A 19,870-nucleotide genomic window follows, 5' to 3' on the forward strand; every position below is an offset into this window, starting at 1 on the left:
CAACATCACACACCACTTGTAAGTCAATGCCACGCAGGTTTTATCTTTTGGTTTCACTAATATAAAGGCTGCACGAGGATGGGGAACTGACAGAGAAGATTATTCTGTCCAACGCTGAGACAGAATGGTTGAAATGAATAAATAATTTTACATTTCTTCATTTTAGCTGATGCTTTTTATACAAAGCAACTTATTGCTATATATGTCAGAGGTCGCATGCCTCTGGAGCAACTAGGGGTTAAGTGTCTTGCTCAGGGACACAATAGTATATGTGTCACAGTGGGGAATTGAATACCAAAGGCATGAGTCTTATCCACTGCTCTATCACCAACCAATTTTAACAAATTTTAATTTGTAAATTTCTGAATCTGAACATTTTGTCACACTACATTTAAGTGAGAAACACTAACCAATTTGTTCATACACAACAATGCATCTCCTGTATTTTTTTGTTGCCACATATAATTATTGTGTATATTTTTCAATTTTTTCTCTTTACTTACGTTTTTTTTTACAGTTTAGTTGTCACTGATTTATTTCTCTTTTGGTGAGATGAGAACGGTTTCTTCAGCAGTTTCCTTCTGCTATTATGATGTGTTATGTTGTTTGTGTTTTTTATTATCTGGTAAAATAAATAAACAAATCTAAAACAAAATAAAATTCTAATGACTGTCCAGCCCCCAAGAAAAATACTTGTGACTGGTTCAATAGTTTATCTATGAATAGGAGCACTTGATTTCATAACCAGGAGCATGCATGTAAAGCTTAGATATTGCACCGAGTCACATTTAAATGTCCTGTTTCAGTTCTTTGAATATTTTAAATCCTACATCGTTTACATCCATGTCTGCTAGCTAATAGTCTTCTTCTTCAACGCCTTTGTTGCAATCAGTGAAATCGCGTGAAACCAAAAGCAGAATTTGAATCGTGTCGCCCACATGCTCGATACAAACAGAAATGGCACCCAATGATAAAAATATTGCTGTATAACGCTACTAGTGCTCAAAAACTCCACAGGTTACCTTTAAGTGGGCTGGTACCATCCTCATATAACAGCACACTGAAGCATCAATGTGTCACATTATTAATGCACACAGAAACATTTTAGTAGTCTATATCAACCACAAAGGGCTAAAAACAACAACTCCAGATTGTATTGCACAAAGAGATTCTAATCAGCTTCTACAGTGCCGACAAAACAAAGAGTAAATCAAAACAAGAAATGTTTTTTGACTTTCCCCTAAAATATGATGTCAGTGTGAGAGTCTGTGACCTAGAAATATGCACACAAAGCACATTTCCATGATGTATCTCACACAGACTTCATCTATTAAGCCACACATTGTGTACACCATTTTCTTTCTCTCAACGTTGTAGCAGCTGGAGGTCATTTTGCTTTTGACTGCATGCGGATCCGCTTTCCCTCTGGCTTGCAACAATAAAACTGTTCTTAATTTGATTTGCATTGCACAGAAAACTCCACAAACATTTAAACCTGACTCGACTGCTTTATACTTGGAGATAAAAAGGATACAAGAATATAATTTGCTGTTTTTTCTCACAGCGGTGGGAATATCCAAGCTATTACAGCTCACGACTGATAAATAAATGTGTGTATGTGAAACTGATCAGAGACGGTAGCGAACACTGCGCCTCGTCCTGTATGTTCTAATCTTGCTTTATTATGAGGACACACACTCTCACCTCTGTGTTTTACAAGCTGCGCTGTCTCTATATTTCCTGTTAATATGATATAAAGTTAGAGTGCTAGCACTCATTCGGTCAACCAGGACAAAAATGATTGGCTTTTAATTCATTGGCCCACGTCTGTGTGCTGTGTGTTTTATTTATCCTTATTTGTTGCCTTGGATACTGCTAGAAGTACAGGATGGTCAATGTCACCGTGACCGGCTGGAACACCTGCTAAAGCAAACACATGCTGCATTTGAACTTCTTTGCCTTGTATTAACACATGATCTACCTCTCTGACAAACCCATATCAAGTCAGGTGATCATATTAAAGCCGTCTGGTGAGGCCCTTCTCTCTCCACACACACACACACACACACACACTTTTATATACAAACTGGTAGTAGAGACTCTGCACTGGTTGACAAAGCCTGTGTGGTTGCCACCCCCTGCTCTGCCCTACAAGCCCCTGCGTGTCCTGCCCCAGACCTATTGATTTTATTGGGTGGTGCCAAAGCCTGTTCAGGCCAGCGTCCAGTCTGCTGCGAGGCCCCAGGGTGACACAGGCTGTGACAGGCCTGTCCTTCTGTCATCATAGTCAGCGAATACTCTCAGATGAATGCATGCAAAAAAACCAGAGGCAGAGATTAACGCTGGCTCGGGGCAAAAATACCCAGGAAAGTTCACAAGAAAGTTAATTGGGGGGTTAAAATGGCCCCGATACTTTTTTCTATATTTTTTTAATTGACTTTTGACATGCTGAAACTACTTGCCTGTGGGCCACTGTACATGAGTCATGGGAGGCCAATGCCCTAATTCCATACTATACTCAGACTGTTTTGTCTGCAGTACAGTCATACAGGAAAATTAATAATTCAATATACTTGAATGTGGGGTTTATCTTTCAATAAGGCAATGGGTGATGGAAATGGGAAAGCAACTCAGGAAGTGAAAACATGTTGGACAGTGGCAACAGCTCATAAAATAAAAAAAACGTAATAAATAATAGCATAGTGGAGCATAATAAAAAGTAATTAAAAAATACATATATTACTCACTACTTCTTATGTTTGTATGTGAGGTGAGATATGTTATGTGAGGGGTGGCGCGGTGATGCAGTAGTTCACACTGTCGCCTCACAGCAAGAAGGTTGTGGGTTCAAACCCCCGTTTCCCCAGCCTTTGGAGTTTGCATGTTCTCCCCATGTCCGCGTGGGTTCTCTCCGGGTACTCCGGCTTCCTCCCACCATCTAAAGGCTAGGTTAATTGGTGTCTCTAAATTGTCCTTGGTGTGCCTGCTTGTTTGTCTATGTGTGGCCCTGCGATGGACATGTGATACATTGTTAATATAAAAATATTGATATATAGCTGTTATAAATTAATAGTGGCATGCTACCATCTGAAAATAAATACTGAGCCTGAAGCAGTTAAATGTTGTGGCCAGGAATAAAAGAAAATAAAAAACCCACACAAGTTTGAATAAAAAAACACAGAACAACAAGTAGCATTAAATGAATCAGCAGTGAAATGATGGAAGCTGGAGTGGTGGAGGTTAGAGAGCAGAAAATGGGACCATCGTATTCTGGCAGAGGTTCTGCACACAGTTTTTATTTTAGATCGATCGACAGTAACATAATCGGCAACTACTTTGATAATTAATGAATCATCTCAGTCATTTTTCAAGCTCTTCAATGTGAGGATTTTCAGCTTTACTGTTTGGGATTTGGATTATTATTTAAACAAAACAAGAAATCTGAAGACGACACCTTGGTCTCTGAGAAGTTGTTCACTGCTGTTCACCATGTCATAGACTAAATGAATCCACTAAGTGAAAAAATAGCTGACAGATTAATCAATAATGAAAATAATCATTAGTTGCAGACCTGGTTTATTTTCACAGCATGTAATGTACATTTTTCAATCAATGAATCTTCTTTGGATTATGGATCATTTTCTCCATTAACTGTTTGGTCTATAAAACCACAAGGTGAGTTTATCAAATGTTGTTTGATTTTTGTACTTGAAATTTTTACTTGAAAAATGATTTGAATGATTAATAAATTATGAAAATAAATTCTGATTATTGACGATGATAATGTATTAGTCTATAGTTCAAAACATAGGTATCCTAAAAGAAGCAACATATTCCTAATTTCAGGAGGAAAAAAAGGCTCCTTCTACACCAGTCAGACATCATCGTCCTCTCTGTTTTACATTGAATTATGTCTTTCAGTTTAGTATTAGTAGCTTGCATAACTGGGCGTTTTCTTCCCCTCTTTCTTCTCTCTCCGCTGCTTAGCGCCCAGTAGAGCAGTGGATGATGGGAGCTCCGACACGGCATGATCTAAAAACCCACTGGCGCTTCAGTGTGCCTCAGCTGGCTTATATAACCCCGTGTGGATGTGCAAACTGCCTTGCTATTGGGAGAGCTGAGGACTCACGGAACAGACAGACACACACACACACATACACACACACACACACACACACATGCTACTGATATGTGGTGTGTGTGGATGTCAGCATAAGGACAGCGGATCAGAGCGTGTGTTTGGGTGGTGAAGCGGGGGTGCATGTTTAACAGAATTTCAGTCAGTTTTGTCTGTTTTCTGCTCAGCAACCACAGCACCAAATATCTCCCACCTGCTTGCTACGCCGTTTGATGACATCATTGGCATGTGATTTTGTACCGGTGAGCTCCCCGGTGATGTCACTTCCGCCGGGCCTTCACCTGAAGTGACATCATTTCTGTTGCATAACTATCCCCCCTCTCTCTTTCCTGCATGTGAGAGCAGAGGCAGTCTTTTCTCTGTCTTTGGCCACCCAGAGGCGCCGTGAAACTCTTTATTATGGAAATACCAGGTGTGAGTCCATGAAAGAAAATGGGCAGATATAAAAATACCTGGGGTTTAACACGGAGAGACCCACCACGATGCCGTGTGATCCTCTGTGACCTCTTCATGCACCCGTGAAACAGCTAAATGTGCTGAATCTCTTTCAAGCCAGAGGTGTGACAATAGGTAATGTACAACTCCTGACACAAAATATTACGAGTGTGAGGGTGAAGAGAGGCAGAGTGTGAGAGACAGCGATCGAGAGAGGCCTGACCTATATAAGAAGGAGGCTGAAATATTTATGGATGTTAGTGTCCTAATTGGCAAGCCACTGGGAGCACTGCGGCCTTCTCCTCCAATCAAAGCCTGGGAAGAGGTTAACACACACTCACACAAACTCACGCAGACGATCGTCGGTGGTCCGAGGACCAGAGCGAGGCCTGTACCGTGCGACCCTGTCATCGCCAGCCTGAGAGACGCCTCTTTATAAGACTGATCTGCCTTCGCCAAGGCTCCGGCATTGTTAGAATCATTACCAGAGATGTTATCATAACTGTTCTCTCTGGCACATATGGACGGGAACAACCGCTCAGAGCGCTAAGTCAAACACAGCCTAATTGGCTAGGCTTAATCTCCAGCACTGGCACACACCGCTCAGCTCTCCGAGAGGCCTCAATTACTGTCCCTGCTGATGGAGACGAGGAGACGGGCGCTTTATTTCCAGTTTCAAAGGACTGGAGCCTGCAGCAGGGCGAAGGGGGTTGCACTGCATCAAGAGTCAACAGGGACTCAAGACGTGTGTTTATGTGGCATGACAGTTTTAGTCCTAAAGTTTTAAGCTAATGCGACATATTGTCAAATATACCACAAGAGTTTGTAATCAGCGTTGGGAACGTTACTTGAGAAGTGTAATCAATTTCACATTAGGTGTTATATATACAAACGTATGTTTAACAATCAAGTAATTAGTTACATTACAGTACCATTAAAAGGGAACTCCACCTATTTCACACATCACAGAGATAGAAAAGCAGACATTGTGGTTTAACAGCCTTTGTTTTGTAGATATTTAATGACATCTACAGCTAAGTTAACATTACCTATGGTGACTAACCCTTTGGTGACCAGTAGTCCCAGTTTGTCTTGGATTGTCACAGTCTCAAGCTTGGTGTCTCGAGTCCCGACAAATATCTGTAAAACACTAAATGTCCCAACTACCAAATTGTCCCGGATTTAACAGGAATTAAAATAATATTTATAATATTGTACTTGATTTCAGCACTTACTTTTACGTTTATAATGTTGTCCCACTCATTATTACCTAACCTGATATAAAAGTTTAAAAAAATGATATCAACCAACCATAAAGCTCCCGGTAAAACAGTGAACAAGCCGAACCCACAAACTGAAGTAATGGAGCGTTACTGCGATGAGTAACTGTTTTGTAATGACTGAAAGTCAAATTGTAATCCCTTACACAACTAGTTATATTAAAAAAAGTTTACATTTACTGTCCAGCATTGATTATAATAAAATGTACAATTCCATTAGAAGTAATATTTCAGTGTTACATGAGTCAATGTGGATAATATTTCAGTTATTGTATTAATTAAATCTAAATCTGCTAAAATAAAAGTAGACAAAAAGCTATTTTAAATTACGTTAAGTAGAATATTTATAATTGGTTGCTTTCTATATTCTGTGTCTACATTATAGTAAGTCACACAACAGTGGAGCAAAGCTTTAACTATAGGAACATAAACAAATGAAGATTACTATTCATTCTAACCGGTAATGAAAAGTGTTAATGAAAACGGCCTATGAGTATATTAAAAGCAGCATTGGATAAAACCTTTCATGTTTCTAAATTAAACTTTTAGCACAAAATGTTGCTATTTAACTCAGTTACTTTCATGACTGTGGAGCGATGCAAACAGACTTTAATTCACAAATAACGTGTCAGACACACATTAATTGGTCAATCAGAAGAGACTATTGAGGTAACACTACTAACAGTATATCATGAGCTTCAAGTCATTGTTGTGATTTTTAGGATTAGCGGGCAAATGAGTTCGACAAGCATCTCAGTCTTGCTTGCACAAAGGGAATGAGAGCAGAAATCAATGGGCTGTGTTTACAGGGTACACAGCCGACTGTAACACTGCACGTTATGTTACACACAGCCAAGCAGTTAAAACAGACGAGCTGTTTGGCAGCTCAGCCTGGCCAGCCTCGTGCTAAAAGCAGGCAGAGACAGCATTGACACACGGGCCAAGAGCAGTTACTGGCACTGAGCTCCAGTCTGAGATGGAGCAAAATGTGGGACAAATATTAAATAAATTCTGAGTAGATGTTAGGAGAACACGGGGAGAAAAGCCTGATGTTATTTGTCCTTGTGGTCACTTCTAAGCAGCAAAAGACCATTAATCTAATGCATAAACAGGATTCCTCTGTGTGATAACGGAGAGACAACAAGATACTCACGTAAGAAGTACTCAGATGGGTCCGCTTCATAATCTGTTTCCTCAGGAAAGTGGTCTATCTGTTTACACATCCCTTTTAAGTTTCCTGTTGGGAAAAACAGAAACAGATTTCAATTGAATTCATACAAGAAGGCACAAACAAGACAAACAGACGAGTTGAAAACCTTTCAGTAACTCACAAAACACTTCCCAGTTTCTGTTAGCACAGATAGTATCCAAACATTTCATATGATCGGACCCTTTTCTCTGGTGCCTGGTCATGGTCCTCACACAGATCAGAAGATGTTCTACAGAAAGCAGACCTGAACGCCAGGCATCTCCGACAGCAGGTGGCAGCTTGTAAACAAGAGCAGCGCAGCTGGTGCGACCTGGAGCCGCTCCAACTGCTGTGCACAGGGAACCTTATCTCTTAATGCTTGTTCATTTGGCTGACACCTCAACGTCCAGCTACTCTGTCCATCCAGGAAGCAGCATGCTGGCTTCCCTCTCCTCTCCCTCGTACTTCCTCCTGCCTGCTCTCCTCTATTCGCTGCCTCTCAGCGGAGTTCTGGCACTGATGAGGTCACCCAAGGTGACCTGGCAGGGGAGGCGCGCGTTAGGCGGCCATTATGGCGACATGCTGCTGCATGAGTGAGGAGGCACATGCCTGAGCATTTGATTGGACCATATTAGCGTTTAATTAACTTCCTCATCTCCTCCCCCACCAGTGTCCGTCTAATTAGGTGAACAGGTGTTGGTTACCATGGTGCCAGGTGTTGCCGAGGAGGTTTTGGAAGCGAGGCATGATGGGCAAAGCGGGGTGCGATTATTACTTTGTCAATGGCCCACATGCAGCGGAGGGAGACGGGCCCCCGGTGATGACCACTCAGACATTGGAGAGTGTCATCTGGACAAAAAAGAGCCATCAAATCGACCTTATCTGCTCTCGCTCCTGCTGTGTCTGGGTTACCTGCGTTGTCTGTTCAGAGACTCCGCTCAGGATGGATTTATTTAGATGGGGGAATAATGTTTTGATTGCCTCAGTGTCATTTGTCAAATATCCATCCAAATGTTGCAAATTTTAACTGAATTTCCAGAAAAATAATTGAAGAAAAAGGAGATTTAATGTGTGTTCGTACAGTTTGTGCGTGAATGTTAGCTGTTGGATAAACCGTTAGTGGAGCAGTCAAACCCTCAGATGATGGAAAAGGATGTGGAAAACTGGATGGAAACAAGACATTTCTGTTTGTTTCATGTATTAATGTGAGGAACGTTTAAGTCTCCTCATCGCTCCACACAAATCTGATGTTTTCTTCTCTTCAGTGGAAGTTTGAGCGGCGTTTAGGTCACATGCTTTGTTCGACACAGTGATGCATCAGGATGAGTGTGGGAACCTCTGCAAGAAAGACCCAGTAAACCTTGGTGGACACAATCCAATGTACCAACTATCTGTGTGTGTGTGTGTGTGTGTGTGTGTGTCCACTCCTTTTCCCCAGGGTCTCAGCTCTGGCCTGTAATCAAAAAACACTTATCAATATTCATCAACAAGTTCTGTGGCGATTAAGACTGGAGAGAGTGAGAAATAAAGACAGAGAAAGGGAGGGAGAAAGACAATGTAATGGGAAGGAAGAGGAGAGATAACAGGGCAGGGAACAGAGGGGTTTTGAAGGACATAGAGGGAAGATGAAGTGGGAGGTGGAATACATCAAGTTTGAGGCCTCAGTAATTGCTGAGCCATGAAAAAGCCCTCCAGAGTTTAACGGACCTGCACAGTTTCAAACTTGATGCCCTGATACACAATGTAAAGCTCCTTTTTCAGTGGCAGACTGGAGATTAGAACTGGGCTTGTTCCAATCAGCTGGAAGGTGATCTCTGTTAACTAGCGCGGTAGCATGAAGCTCAAAGCACGTAATCCTCAGAAGCTATGGTGGAGATGCTCGGCAGCTAGCTGTAACGCGCCAGCTTTCAGATGTGAGTTGGAGCATACTGTAGGTGTAACCCCACCGCATCCTGCAACTACTCCCCCAGGCTGCTGCTGGAAATAACAATATGTTCCTCTTCAACTTGCCTGCTTAAATAACCTTTAAATAAGTTGCATTTCCAGGAGAGGAGAAGCGAGGGGAGGGAAGAACACACTTGTGCCGCCACTCAGAGCATATTTCGCTGAAAGATGACTTGTGTTTACATAGGACTACATTGCACGCTCCCAGTGGAGCTGTCTGAGCAAACTAGCAGCAGCAGGAATCCACAGAGCACCATGTGTGTGTCTTAACAACATTATCAAGTGGGTGTAAGATTTGGTTTGCAGCTGGCCGTCCCATCCGCAGTTGTGCGATTTGTAATAGCAGCTGTGGAGAGTGGCCTATTGGGGGAACCACTTCAATTAGCGTACTGAAAGATTTATGTGACACTTAACCGCTCCAAACGGTCCTTTTCTTGTAAGACATGAAAACTCAGCAGGCTGGTAAATGTTTTATAATGGCATTTTCAATTCGGAGACCTCCCCACGTGAGTGTGAGGGCAGGGCCGAGGCGTGGGGGGAGCCGCTTGGCCATTAAGAACTTTGGCAGGAGGACCACTGTTGAATGGAGAGGTGTAAGCGGAGGCTCAGATGTGTAGTGGGTCAAAACACTTATCACTCAAAGAGAAACACCTGTATTCACTGAGCTACAATTTCAGTACAGTGCGGTGGATTACTAAAGGGCTCTGTGTTTAAAGTCACATGAAAACTGTTTCACATTTACCTTACTGAAACTGTATAAAAGGGGCATGAGAGGGATGTTTAAAGGTGTTTTAAAGACTCCAAATGTTTTGTTAATCATTCAATTACAGCCACAAGAAGCAGGCTGCAGGATTGACACCAAAACAAGATTAAAGACTTAACGACAATGATAACATGCTGATGTTTAGCAGGTGTAATGTTCACCATCTTAGTTTAGTGTGTTATCATGCTAACATTTGCTGAGGAGCACTAAACACAAAGTACAGCTGATGTTTAAATTACTGTATGCCTTTTGGTACATGAGGAATACCCTCAATGGTAAGTCAAGAGCAAAAATTACAATCAAGCTCAGTAAGACGGAAAATGAGGTTTGAATATTAAAATCCTTGAAGACAAAGGTTTTGGCATTTAATTCTCTAAAGACAAACATTATGTTGTGAAGAATAAGCTAACAAGGTGAAATAATGTTTTCCCTCACTTTAAGGGCAGTGAGTCAAGCTTATTTGTGTTGCCTTTAATCACTGTTTCAGTCTCAAAGGGCTTCAGATAATTTAACACAACAAACGAAAAATGAAACCCTCCGAACTTTAAACCCTCAGCGAGAACAAGCTTTCGGATTGTGGTGAAATCCAGATGGTAACTATACTACTGGCATAAATCGAGTGGTAATCATTTGTAGAGCCGTCATTAAACGAGGGAGCAGGTTATCTGAGATCTCCTGCTGGGATTGAGCCATCATCAAACCCCCTTGGACCCTTGTGCTGTGGCTGGGTGAAGTGTGTGTGTTTAAAAGTAGTGTGTGGTTGTGTGTGTAGGGGGGGGGGTTTCCAGACTTACTCAATCAGTCCAGTCACCGCTGGCCACCATGCCCCCCTATAGTGGGAATGAGCTATGTGCTAACCCCATGCCCCCTGCGTCCCCTCCTGTCCTCTGCAACCATAAAGCACTTCATTAACACAGAGAGACAGAGAATCACTCAAGAGTTGAGCGCAGTGGAGAAAAGGGGTTGTTGCAGCAAAGAGGGGGTGGGTAGATGTAGATTTATAGTCACCCACCGCAGTGAGGCACTGAATCCTGAGGGACCTCGGGGTGTATCCGGTCAGCATCGAGCCCATTTTCAGGCCCCTTTGGCACAAACACATAACCACGAGGAGAAGCTATTCCTGGCCTGGTGACGCCGCCGTGTTGCTCTTAATACGTGTTTTTAAAAAGAAGCTTTCCCCGGGCTGATGTTCACATATAAATGCAGGGTTTTGGACCTGCTCCAGCTGAGCTCTGCTTAATGTGGAAGCGTTCCAAGGTTTAGGTGTTGACTGGTTAAAAGAGGTCTATGATGCAACTGAGAAGGTTTATCTAATGCTATTGATACCACAAGCCCTAGCCCCTGGGTATTAGACAGGTACAGGGAAAGAATACCCTCATTTGGGAAGACACTTTTCTGTCTGCTTCTGGAGACTTTCTGCAAATTTTAAGGTAACTGCAACCCATTTCCCCTTCCATGACCCTCACCATAGGCAGCGCTATTAACAGGTTAGAAATTTAATGTGGTGAGAATTTAGTTTCTCTTTTTATTAATGTCAATCATTAGGCCATTCATACAAAGAGGTTACAGTTGAAATAAAGTAAATTAACATCCATCTATCGTCAACCGCTTATCCTGCATACAGGGTCGCGGGGGGCTGGAGCCAATCCCAGCTGACATCAGCCAAAAGGCGGGGTACATCCTGGACAGGTCGGCAATTCATCACAGGGCCACACATAGACAAACAACCAGTCCCATTCACACCTAAGGACAATTTAGGGTCACCAATCAACCTAGGCCGCATGTCTTTGGACGGTGGGAGGAAGACAGAGAACTCGGAGAGAACCCACACGGGCGCAGGGAGAACAATCAAACTCCACACAGAAGGGCCGGGGCCAGTTCGAACCCCCTGTGAGGCAACAGTTCTATCCACTAGGCCACCGTGTTGCCCCTTAAATTAACATATTTATAATTAAAAGCGAACCATGTCCTGATATGTACACATTTACACAAAATTCACCCCATCACAGCTCCAAAGGAAATCAAACACTCCAGTAAATATAATAGTTTAAATTGGCATCGAAAATAACTTTTACTGTGGATAATGCAGAAACACTGGTAAATCAGTCTGCACTGCAGTATCTGCTGCGTAATACTGCATGAAAAGCTTCTCCTTTAGTTTATAAAATCCCGGCAGCCACTGGAAGACAACAGGGCACATGTTAATCCTGCAGCCTCTGATTTGAGAAGTGTCGCGTCAGAACACAGTCCCATGCATTACACACGAGCATCCACTGTGTTCAAATCCATTAAATCTCATGCAAATGACTCAGGCTGCTACAAAATAACCCCCCACACCTCTACACACACCATACAGGTTGTTATAGCTCAATATTTTGCTTGTTTATATGTTGTATTGTGATGTGATTTTGTGATGAAAAAGCGTAAGATTCTTGCGATCACATAAACTTCTTCAGCAAACAAGTTTTCCATTATTTCTTTATATTGCCATTGGACTAAATAACTGTTACAAAACCAACAACAGGTTTGGTGCTGTTTGTTCATGTCGTGCCGCTCTGCACCATCAAGACAACAATATGATTTCCTGAAGAAGAGTCTGCTCATTTGTTGAACTATGGCTGTCACACCTCCCCCTCACCACTTCCACCCCCCTCCCCAAAGCTGTTATGTTCGAACATTGAATTTTATAGCCTCCCCAAGCATGATGGCCTGGCGCCACCTATGACTCTCACTTAATCTTCATTTTGCTGCACCACCCCCACAACTCCACTATCTCTGTACCCATATGATAGAAGTGACCACACAACAAAGCCAGGAACTAAAAGGCAGGTACAACAGAGACTGATGCACATGTAAATGCCTAAATTTATCGACTTTTTAGGGCTGTCTCTTTCTGAGATGATTAATAATGTCATAGGTTGTCCCATTGGACTCTCTGACTTATCTGGTCCAGCCCAAGATATGTTCAGTCCCGATAAATCGCATTGTAGAATGGTGACATAGGATATTTATTTATCTACAATGTTACAATGTTGGATGTTCATGTTAAACATGGCCAAAGCTTCAAAAGAGACAGGAGCATCTATAGCTTGTTTCAGACAGAGGCTGAAATGAAGGCCTACATGAACAGTCAGTATAAGACAGAGAATTATTTTTAGAACTTTGAATCATGCAAAGCTGCCAGAACTACAATATAGGACTGGAAAACAAGTTTACTAGGTCTCCTTTAAATGATAATCATGTCTCCCCCCTCTCTATGTCTGTCAGCTTTTCACCCCACCTTCATGAGGTCAATCAGAAGCACGATTAATATGTTTGCCTTCTGGCATGGTCTAATGACAAACTAGTTCTTTTTGAGCAAAATCCTGCTTTAAACGTTGTGTGCTAAGGGATTACAACGTAGCTAGTTGGTGGAGATCATTGAATTTATGGTTAGCATGACAGTAGCACACATCAAGCAAAGCTACATATCTCCACTGAAACAAATTCCGGTTGCCGCTATTATCATTTTCTATCACAGTGAAGAAATGAATGTGAACGCAGCAATAGCCAAGCAAAGTTTCCTGTTCAGTACTGAGACAAGACAAACCTTTTTATATCACAAAGTGAATGAAAGAATGGAAACACAATTACTTTGAGAAAGAAACTGAAGCACGATACTGTCTGATCATGTACAATAAGGTGTTGCAGAGATGCTGTTGAACCCTAGTTCACACTACACGATTTTAAGCCCGATTTGCTTGTGATCAGGGGTAAATCAGCGATCGATTGACGGTCGCCAGTCATTATCATCTACTTAATGACGCAAAGCGGCACTTTGACGCATCACTGACACATCGGCGACGCCTTCTAAATATCTGGTGTAGTCGGCCGACTCAACATCCACATCCAGCCAATGAGAGCAAGCAGCTGGCAGAGCCGGCAGCTACTTTTTCACTGCAAAACACTTTTTAATCACCTCCAGCTCTCTCTGTAGCTCAGAGGATCCCTGCTACCTGCGTGTGCTAATCTGTCCTTTCACCCATATTCTTTCTCTTTATAATTGGTATCTTTATAATAACAAACAGCAGCTGTTTCGTGTGTAGGTTTGTGTCATTTCCCGTTTCACATTTCACATGTTTTCTTGACAAAACATGGTAGGAGACCAGCCGTTGGGTGGCAGAGTCGTTGTCAGCTCGTGTAGTGTGTGTGACCCCCAGTCACGATCAGCCACATAGTGTGAACGCCACAACGATTTCAACACGACTGTCACAAGAATGCAAGTTCGGCGATCGGCCGATGCTGAAAGTCGTGTAGTCTGGACGAACAGTTGAAATCCAATGCAGTTAAAACCTGAACTGTAGGTATATATGGCGTTAACATTGTGTCTTGTATGAATTCAACTTTTACATGCCCATCCACCATACTGACCTCTACAGCTTGTCCTTTTACCATGATTCATGAAAAATCTTTTTATTTAACTGCAGCTTTTAATATGACACACACAACACATTTTCCCACAAACACTTCATTCAAGACAAACAAAAGCTTACTGGTGAATTATTTGAAATAACCGGAAGCACTGAGTTGCCATAACCCTTCAACTTCTTCTTCAAATTCTTTGAAATGTGCCATTGTACTTGTGTTGACTGGTGCTGCTACTGTCACACGGAGATCCTCATGCTGCCCACGTTATCTCTGTGTCAGATTTAGCACAGCCTATCATGTCCAGGGTGCATGACAGTCCTTTTTCTCCACATTGTATTTAGATCGGCTATCACCACATTGTACATATATGCAGGTAGGATAAGAGAAGAACCGGACAAATCATTCCTGGATGCCCGAGGAGAGACATATCCCGGTCAGACCTGCCCACACACACTAAACCCTCAAACATGATCACAGCTGCCACAGCACTGCAGACTGAGACAAAGGTTTGATGAGACACAAACACGGAGGAGGTGCATGATCGGAAGGGGAGGGTGGAGTGGGGTGACGGGTTGCAGGGGGTCAGGAGGACTCTTGACTGAGTAGGAGGTGCCGTTTAAAAGAGAGAGAGTTAGAGAGATTCAAGCCCACTTCTGATTCGTCAGTGGGCGGCATTCTCAAAAACTTTATAGGCAGCCACAGAGTGCGTCAGCATCCAGACCCCCCCCCCCCCCCCCTTCCCCTTCCCCTCCCCCTTCCCCTATACCCTCCTCCTCCTCCTCCTCCTCCTCCTCCTCCTCCCACCTCCATCCTCAGTCCCCTACGGCAGCCGTTGCCATGTGGAGATCGTAACTGTTCGCTTCGGTTGCCATGGATATAGCTATCTGGGCCCCTACCAGGGAAGGATCACATGGACGGAGCCGGTGAGGTGTCTTTAACCCCTGGACACACAGCGGCTTCTGTGACACAGCATGCAGCATTAGTCAGCTGCTGTTACAGTACCAGCACGGCAGACTGCAAGCTAGCTTTACCCCATGCAGCAACATGCAGACTGCAAAGGCAGTCAGGTATGTCCGCGTCTTTTCGGGTCAAAAAACAAGCAGGATTATAGCCCCGAACAACCAATGGAGAGAGATATATTGCATACATGGGTCATTTAACCTCACAAATGGTCTCCTCTGCTCTGGTGTTAGGGCATTGCAGCATTCTCATGTGCATGAATGTATAGGTATGTGTGCATACGGATCCCCTGTGGATGAAAAGGTAATGGGTTCACGCATGTGCGCTGACATCTTCTACTTCCTAATGAACAGCCGCCCTAGCAGCAATGACAAGAGCCCTAATCGCCTTATTCATCTTCATAATCACACCTTTTTCATCCTTATAATCACTATATTCATCTTGGTAATGACCCCGCTAAGGCAGGGAGGCCCTGTCTCTCCCTCTCCCATCATGCACACACACACACACACACACACACACACACACACACACACACACACACACACACACACACACACACACAACACAGATGTAGCAGGGCATCTCGAGCTGCGCAAACATGCTGTTTTCATGTCAGCACCGGATCTGAACTGTTGTGTGAAGACTTAAAGACACAGTGACATGACAGTTAGAGCATATTTAGCGCAAATAATGTGATGTATTTCAAAATCAAACAGAATATGCAGACATGGTATAATTTCAGAGGGCCTCTGACCAAATTGTTCAAGCATTATGTGTCTTAGGGAGAGCATCTGGAGAACCACAGCCGTTCAGACAACCCTCTATGAAGGCCTGTTTGCCTCCACTCACACCTCCCTCACCCATGTTATCGGTTCAGGAGGAGGAGGCACAAATGAATGAACTGCATCAGACTGATCAGAATGTGTTGGTACTTGTGTTTTTTTATGTGTTTATAACAATATGATACCACATTAAAAGTTGTCTGAGTGTGACATTCAAAATGTGTGTTAATACAATATTTCTTCATCCATAACAGTGGAAACTATTCTGATTACACACAGCCTGTAGACTTATTATTGTGTAGCAAGCTAATTTTTCAAAAGTCTATTATAAGTAACATATGTGATACATGTTTGGGTGAAAAGTTGCAGTTTAATTCAAGTTGATAAATCAGCTTTCCAGACCAACAAAGCAAAAATCAGCAGGTTTAGCGATTGCTTGTAAGGAAAAAATGTAAATTACTGAATGACCTGCATCATTGTACTGAAACATCAGTGCTCTTGCTTTTCACCACAAAAACATCAAGCTAATGTACTGCTGCAAATAAACATCCTGAAAAAATATTATTTACTCAACTTGGATAACTTGTTATTTTACTCTAATGCATTTCTGATGTTTAAAATGATTCATAGTCTCGCACCCCCTCCTCTAGAGCATCTATTAGGGGTGACATGGTACCGCAATTCAGTAAAGTAGTGGGGAAGTGGAATTCCATACACAAAAACTACAAAACCTCAGGAAGCTTTGCAGTGTTTAAAGCCAGCCTCAAGCTTTGGCTAAAGTCAGCCCAACTGTGTACCAAGCGGGAAGCTTCCGGTCTGAGAAGCGAGGCCAATGCGGAAGTCCCTTAAACCTGCATTCTATCGAATGACCAGCAGGTGGCGACTCCTCTGATTGCAAAAAGAAGTCAAAATAATGAAGAAATAATGGCAAAATGACCCTAATACTCACGTGATTTATTACCACTGTAAACACTTTCCTAATAAGTTTATGGACTCAATCACTAGTTTCAAGTCTTCTTCAATACAACATGATGTTCATTTAATAAATTATGGTCCCATTTAAAGGAAAATAGACCAGAAAGTAGAGAATGCTTGAGGGCGGGATTATCTGTGATTGACAAGGCATTACCATAGCAACCTGTCAATCAGGCTAGAGTGACTCGTAACCGTGGCACTGTGTAAATTTAACCAGCAAAGTTGAAAAAGCTTATTAAGAGTTGGCTGTTCACTTTCTCTGGTTAGTACATTTAGTTTTAAGACTGTTGTTCGCTAGACAAAATTGTCAGCCCTGTTAAAATGACAGTTAATGTGAATTACAGATGCACCTAGCTAAGCAAGCTAGCTAGCTCCACACACGGCCGTTAGCTCCACTGTCTCGTCCAAATACGGTCACGTCCGGTGCCGCTGGTTGCAAAAACTCAACATGGTGGCGCCCTAACGGCCAGACTCGAGGCTTCAAAACAGCAGTCCACAAACCAACGGGTGACGTCATGATGACTACGTCCACTTCTTATATACAATCTATGGTCACCGATGATTGCCTTGTATTTCTTGTATTTACTGTATGTATCATACAGATTTTATCAATCTTACACTGAAGAACATAATGTATTGTGCTGTTTTATGTAGTGTACTTGTTGTTCTGTGGATGTTGTTTTTTTTGTCAACATATGCAAATTAGCTGCTCACTAACTCTGGTGCAATTACTTTTTAATTGTGCACTCTCCCCGCAGAAATTAACAATAAATGGAATGAAAAATGAAACAAGTGAGCTAGTTGTTAGGTGCTTGTAAGCTACACATCATCTCATCAACTTAATTTGCATGTGACTGTAGTTAGTAATTGCGACTGTAAGTTAAAAGACAAAACAGGAAATGGAACAAACAGGCCACAAAAGGCCAATAGAGAGCCGAAGTCCTGATGTCACGTCGGGCTTTCCTCTTTTCCATGAGCTTCTGTAACGCAATGCAAAGTCTCATCAGTACATCTTTCATCGCTATATCTCAACATATGGAGAGAACCACATGACATACTGCTGAGAAAGGCTCTGTATCGAGGTTTGCTTTTTAGTCATTTGTGCTACTACAAATGTCAACAGCATTTTAAACAAGGTTTTCTTACCAGATGTTCTGGTTTCACTGTGATCTGGTTTTCACATCTGTGTATGATGAGAAAGTTTAGCTTGTTTCTCCAAATCACATTTGATTGGACATAATTTATGCATACGCCCCCGAGTGCAGGATGAGTCATCAAAAACACTTCGTTTTACAGGAAGAGAAAAGGAGAGGGATTTATATATATGAATAATCAAAAAAGGGTTTTTAAAGGTACCACGAGAGCATTGCTTCTAATCTTAAGTATTTACCGATAACAATAATTAGGACTAAACAAGCAAAATAAAATAAGAGTTTTTAAGAGTTTAACACTCAAAACTCAGCTGCTCTTCTTGTTCATGTTGGATCCTATTACTCATAGTGAGAAGCTGAAAGAGAAAACATTTTCTTTATTCACTATGTTCACTAAAAGAAGAATACAATATTAGCAGCTTGGCAAATAAAGATGCAGGCTGTGGAGACATTGGCAGGTATGAAACACAGCAGCTGTAGCTGTAGGTGGGAGGCAGACTAATGGAGGCAGCGAGGTGCCGTCAGGATGACTGACAGACGTGAGACAGTCATTTGACCTCCCACAGCTCTGCTCTGCCCAACAAAGCCGCTCCTCTCTGCCCTGAACACTGGGATGTCGACCGTTCATGACGTGAAACGCGCCACATCTGTGTCTGTCCGTGAGCTGAGAGCTGCTGCGGCGGTCTGTGGGTCTGTTTACTACTGAGATGATGTGTTGATGGAAAAGAAATAGGAAGGGAGGAGATGATCACCTGTGATCCTCTACCAAAAGAGCAGCGAACGTGTATGGAGGCTAGACGCCATATTCGCTTCACCCGACTGCTTTCTTTCAGACCTCCTTTATTTATAGTGTCCTGTTTTATACTGGGTTAGGCCTTTTCTACTAAAGGAACTTTACGTGTAGCCATTGTCACAGGTCTTGCTTCTGTTTCCACCGCACTCCCCCAACTTTAGGGGGCGAGTTTCTGAGGATAAACAAATTTCGGCGCTGCTCAGGAGATGGTAGTAAATGCAGGGGGGAAAAAACGCAACAGAAAAATGTCACTTGCTAAAAGGCAATTAATAATGCAGGACACGTGTTTAAATAAGCTATGCAGGGAAGTTTGTTTCAATTTACAGTTAATATTATTTTTCTGAAGATCTGTGTTTTGCTGCTTTGTTATTTATTTAAGCGACTGTTCTCCCAGTCAACAGAACAACAGCATCAGTCGTTTCACCAACTGCCCCAAAACCACAGCAGAATTTTCTAGATGAAATTTCCTCAACCCCCTTGATGACCAATCTGCAGGAATCAAAATGAGTGACAAAAGTATACGTTACTCATCACGGTCAGGGGGTCAACAAGACATCCGACATTAACTAGGCAGTCTGCTGTTTGTTTACCGTTTACAACCAAGCATTGATCAACTATCTTCACGTAACTTTAACCACATGTTTATTATTGTCACTAAGACTACGAAGCTCCCCTTACTATAACAAAGTACTTATTCAAACCCAATACTAAGTACAAAAGTACTTTGTATGCACAGTATTTTGGAGTACTTTATTAGTTTAACTTTATTTAACAGTAACATGGGGGGAGCAGGTCCGGTGCCGGTCTTGTGTACTCTCTTTGATCCAATCCGTTGACCTTCTACTCCTCATGGGGTTCTTCTATTAATCCAATGATACTGATGTATGAAAGTAATTAAATTTTCCATTGTTGTCTGTGCTGCACTCGTATAAAAATGATGATGTTTGTCCTGGTATCCGGGGCGCTGTCACCTTTCATTGACTTAATATAAATTGTTCTGATTTGTAAAACACAGTGGAAATGTAGTCAGAACCTAGAACCAAGGCATTA

General features: G+C 42.4%; 1 protein-coding gene across 1 annotated transcript in view; it reads right to left on the reverse strand.

The window, feature by feature from the left end:
* Positions 1-19,870, reverse strand: part of cacng2a (calcium channel, voltage-dependent, gamma subunit 2a) — a 74,700-nt gene that overhangs the window by 20,241 nt on the left and 34,589 nt on the right. The window contains exon 2 of the mRNA XM_038706759.1: positions 7,007-7,090. Coding sequence (XP_038562687.1) covers positions 7,007-7,090 — 84 coding nt within the window. The remainder of the gene's footprint in view (positions 1-7,006; positions 7,091-19,870) is intronic.

The sequence above is a fragment of the Micropterus salmoides genome, unplaced genomic scaffold (assembly GCF_014851395.1).
Source record: "Micropterus salmoides isolate LMB-PRFRI ecotype aquatic unplaced genomic scaffold, ASM1485139v1 Ms_hic_scaffold_10, whole genome shotgun sequence".
Lineage (NCBI taxonomy): Eukaryota > Metazoa > Chordata > Actinopteri > Centrarchiformes > Centrarchidae > Micropterus > Micropterus salmoides.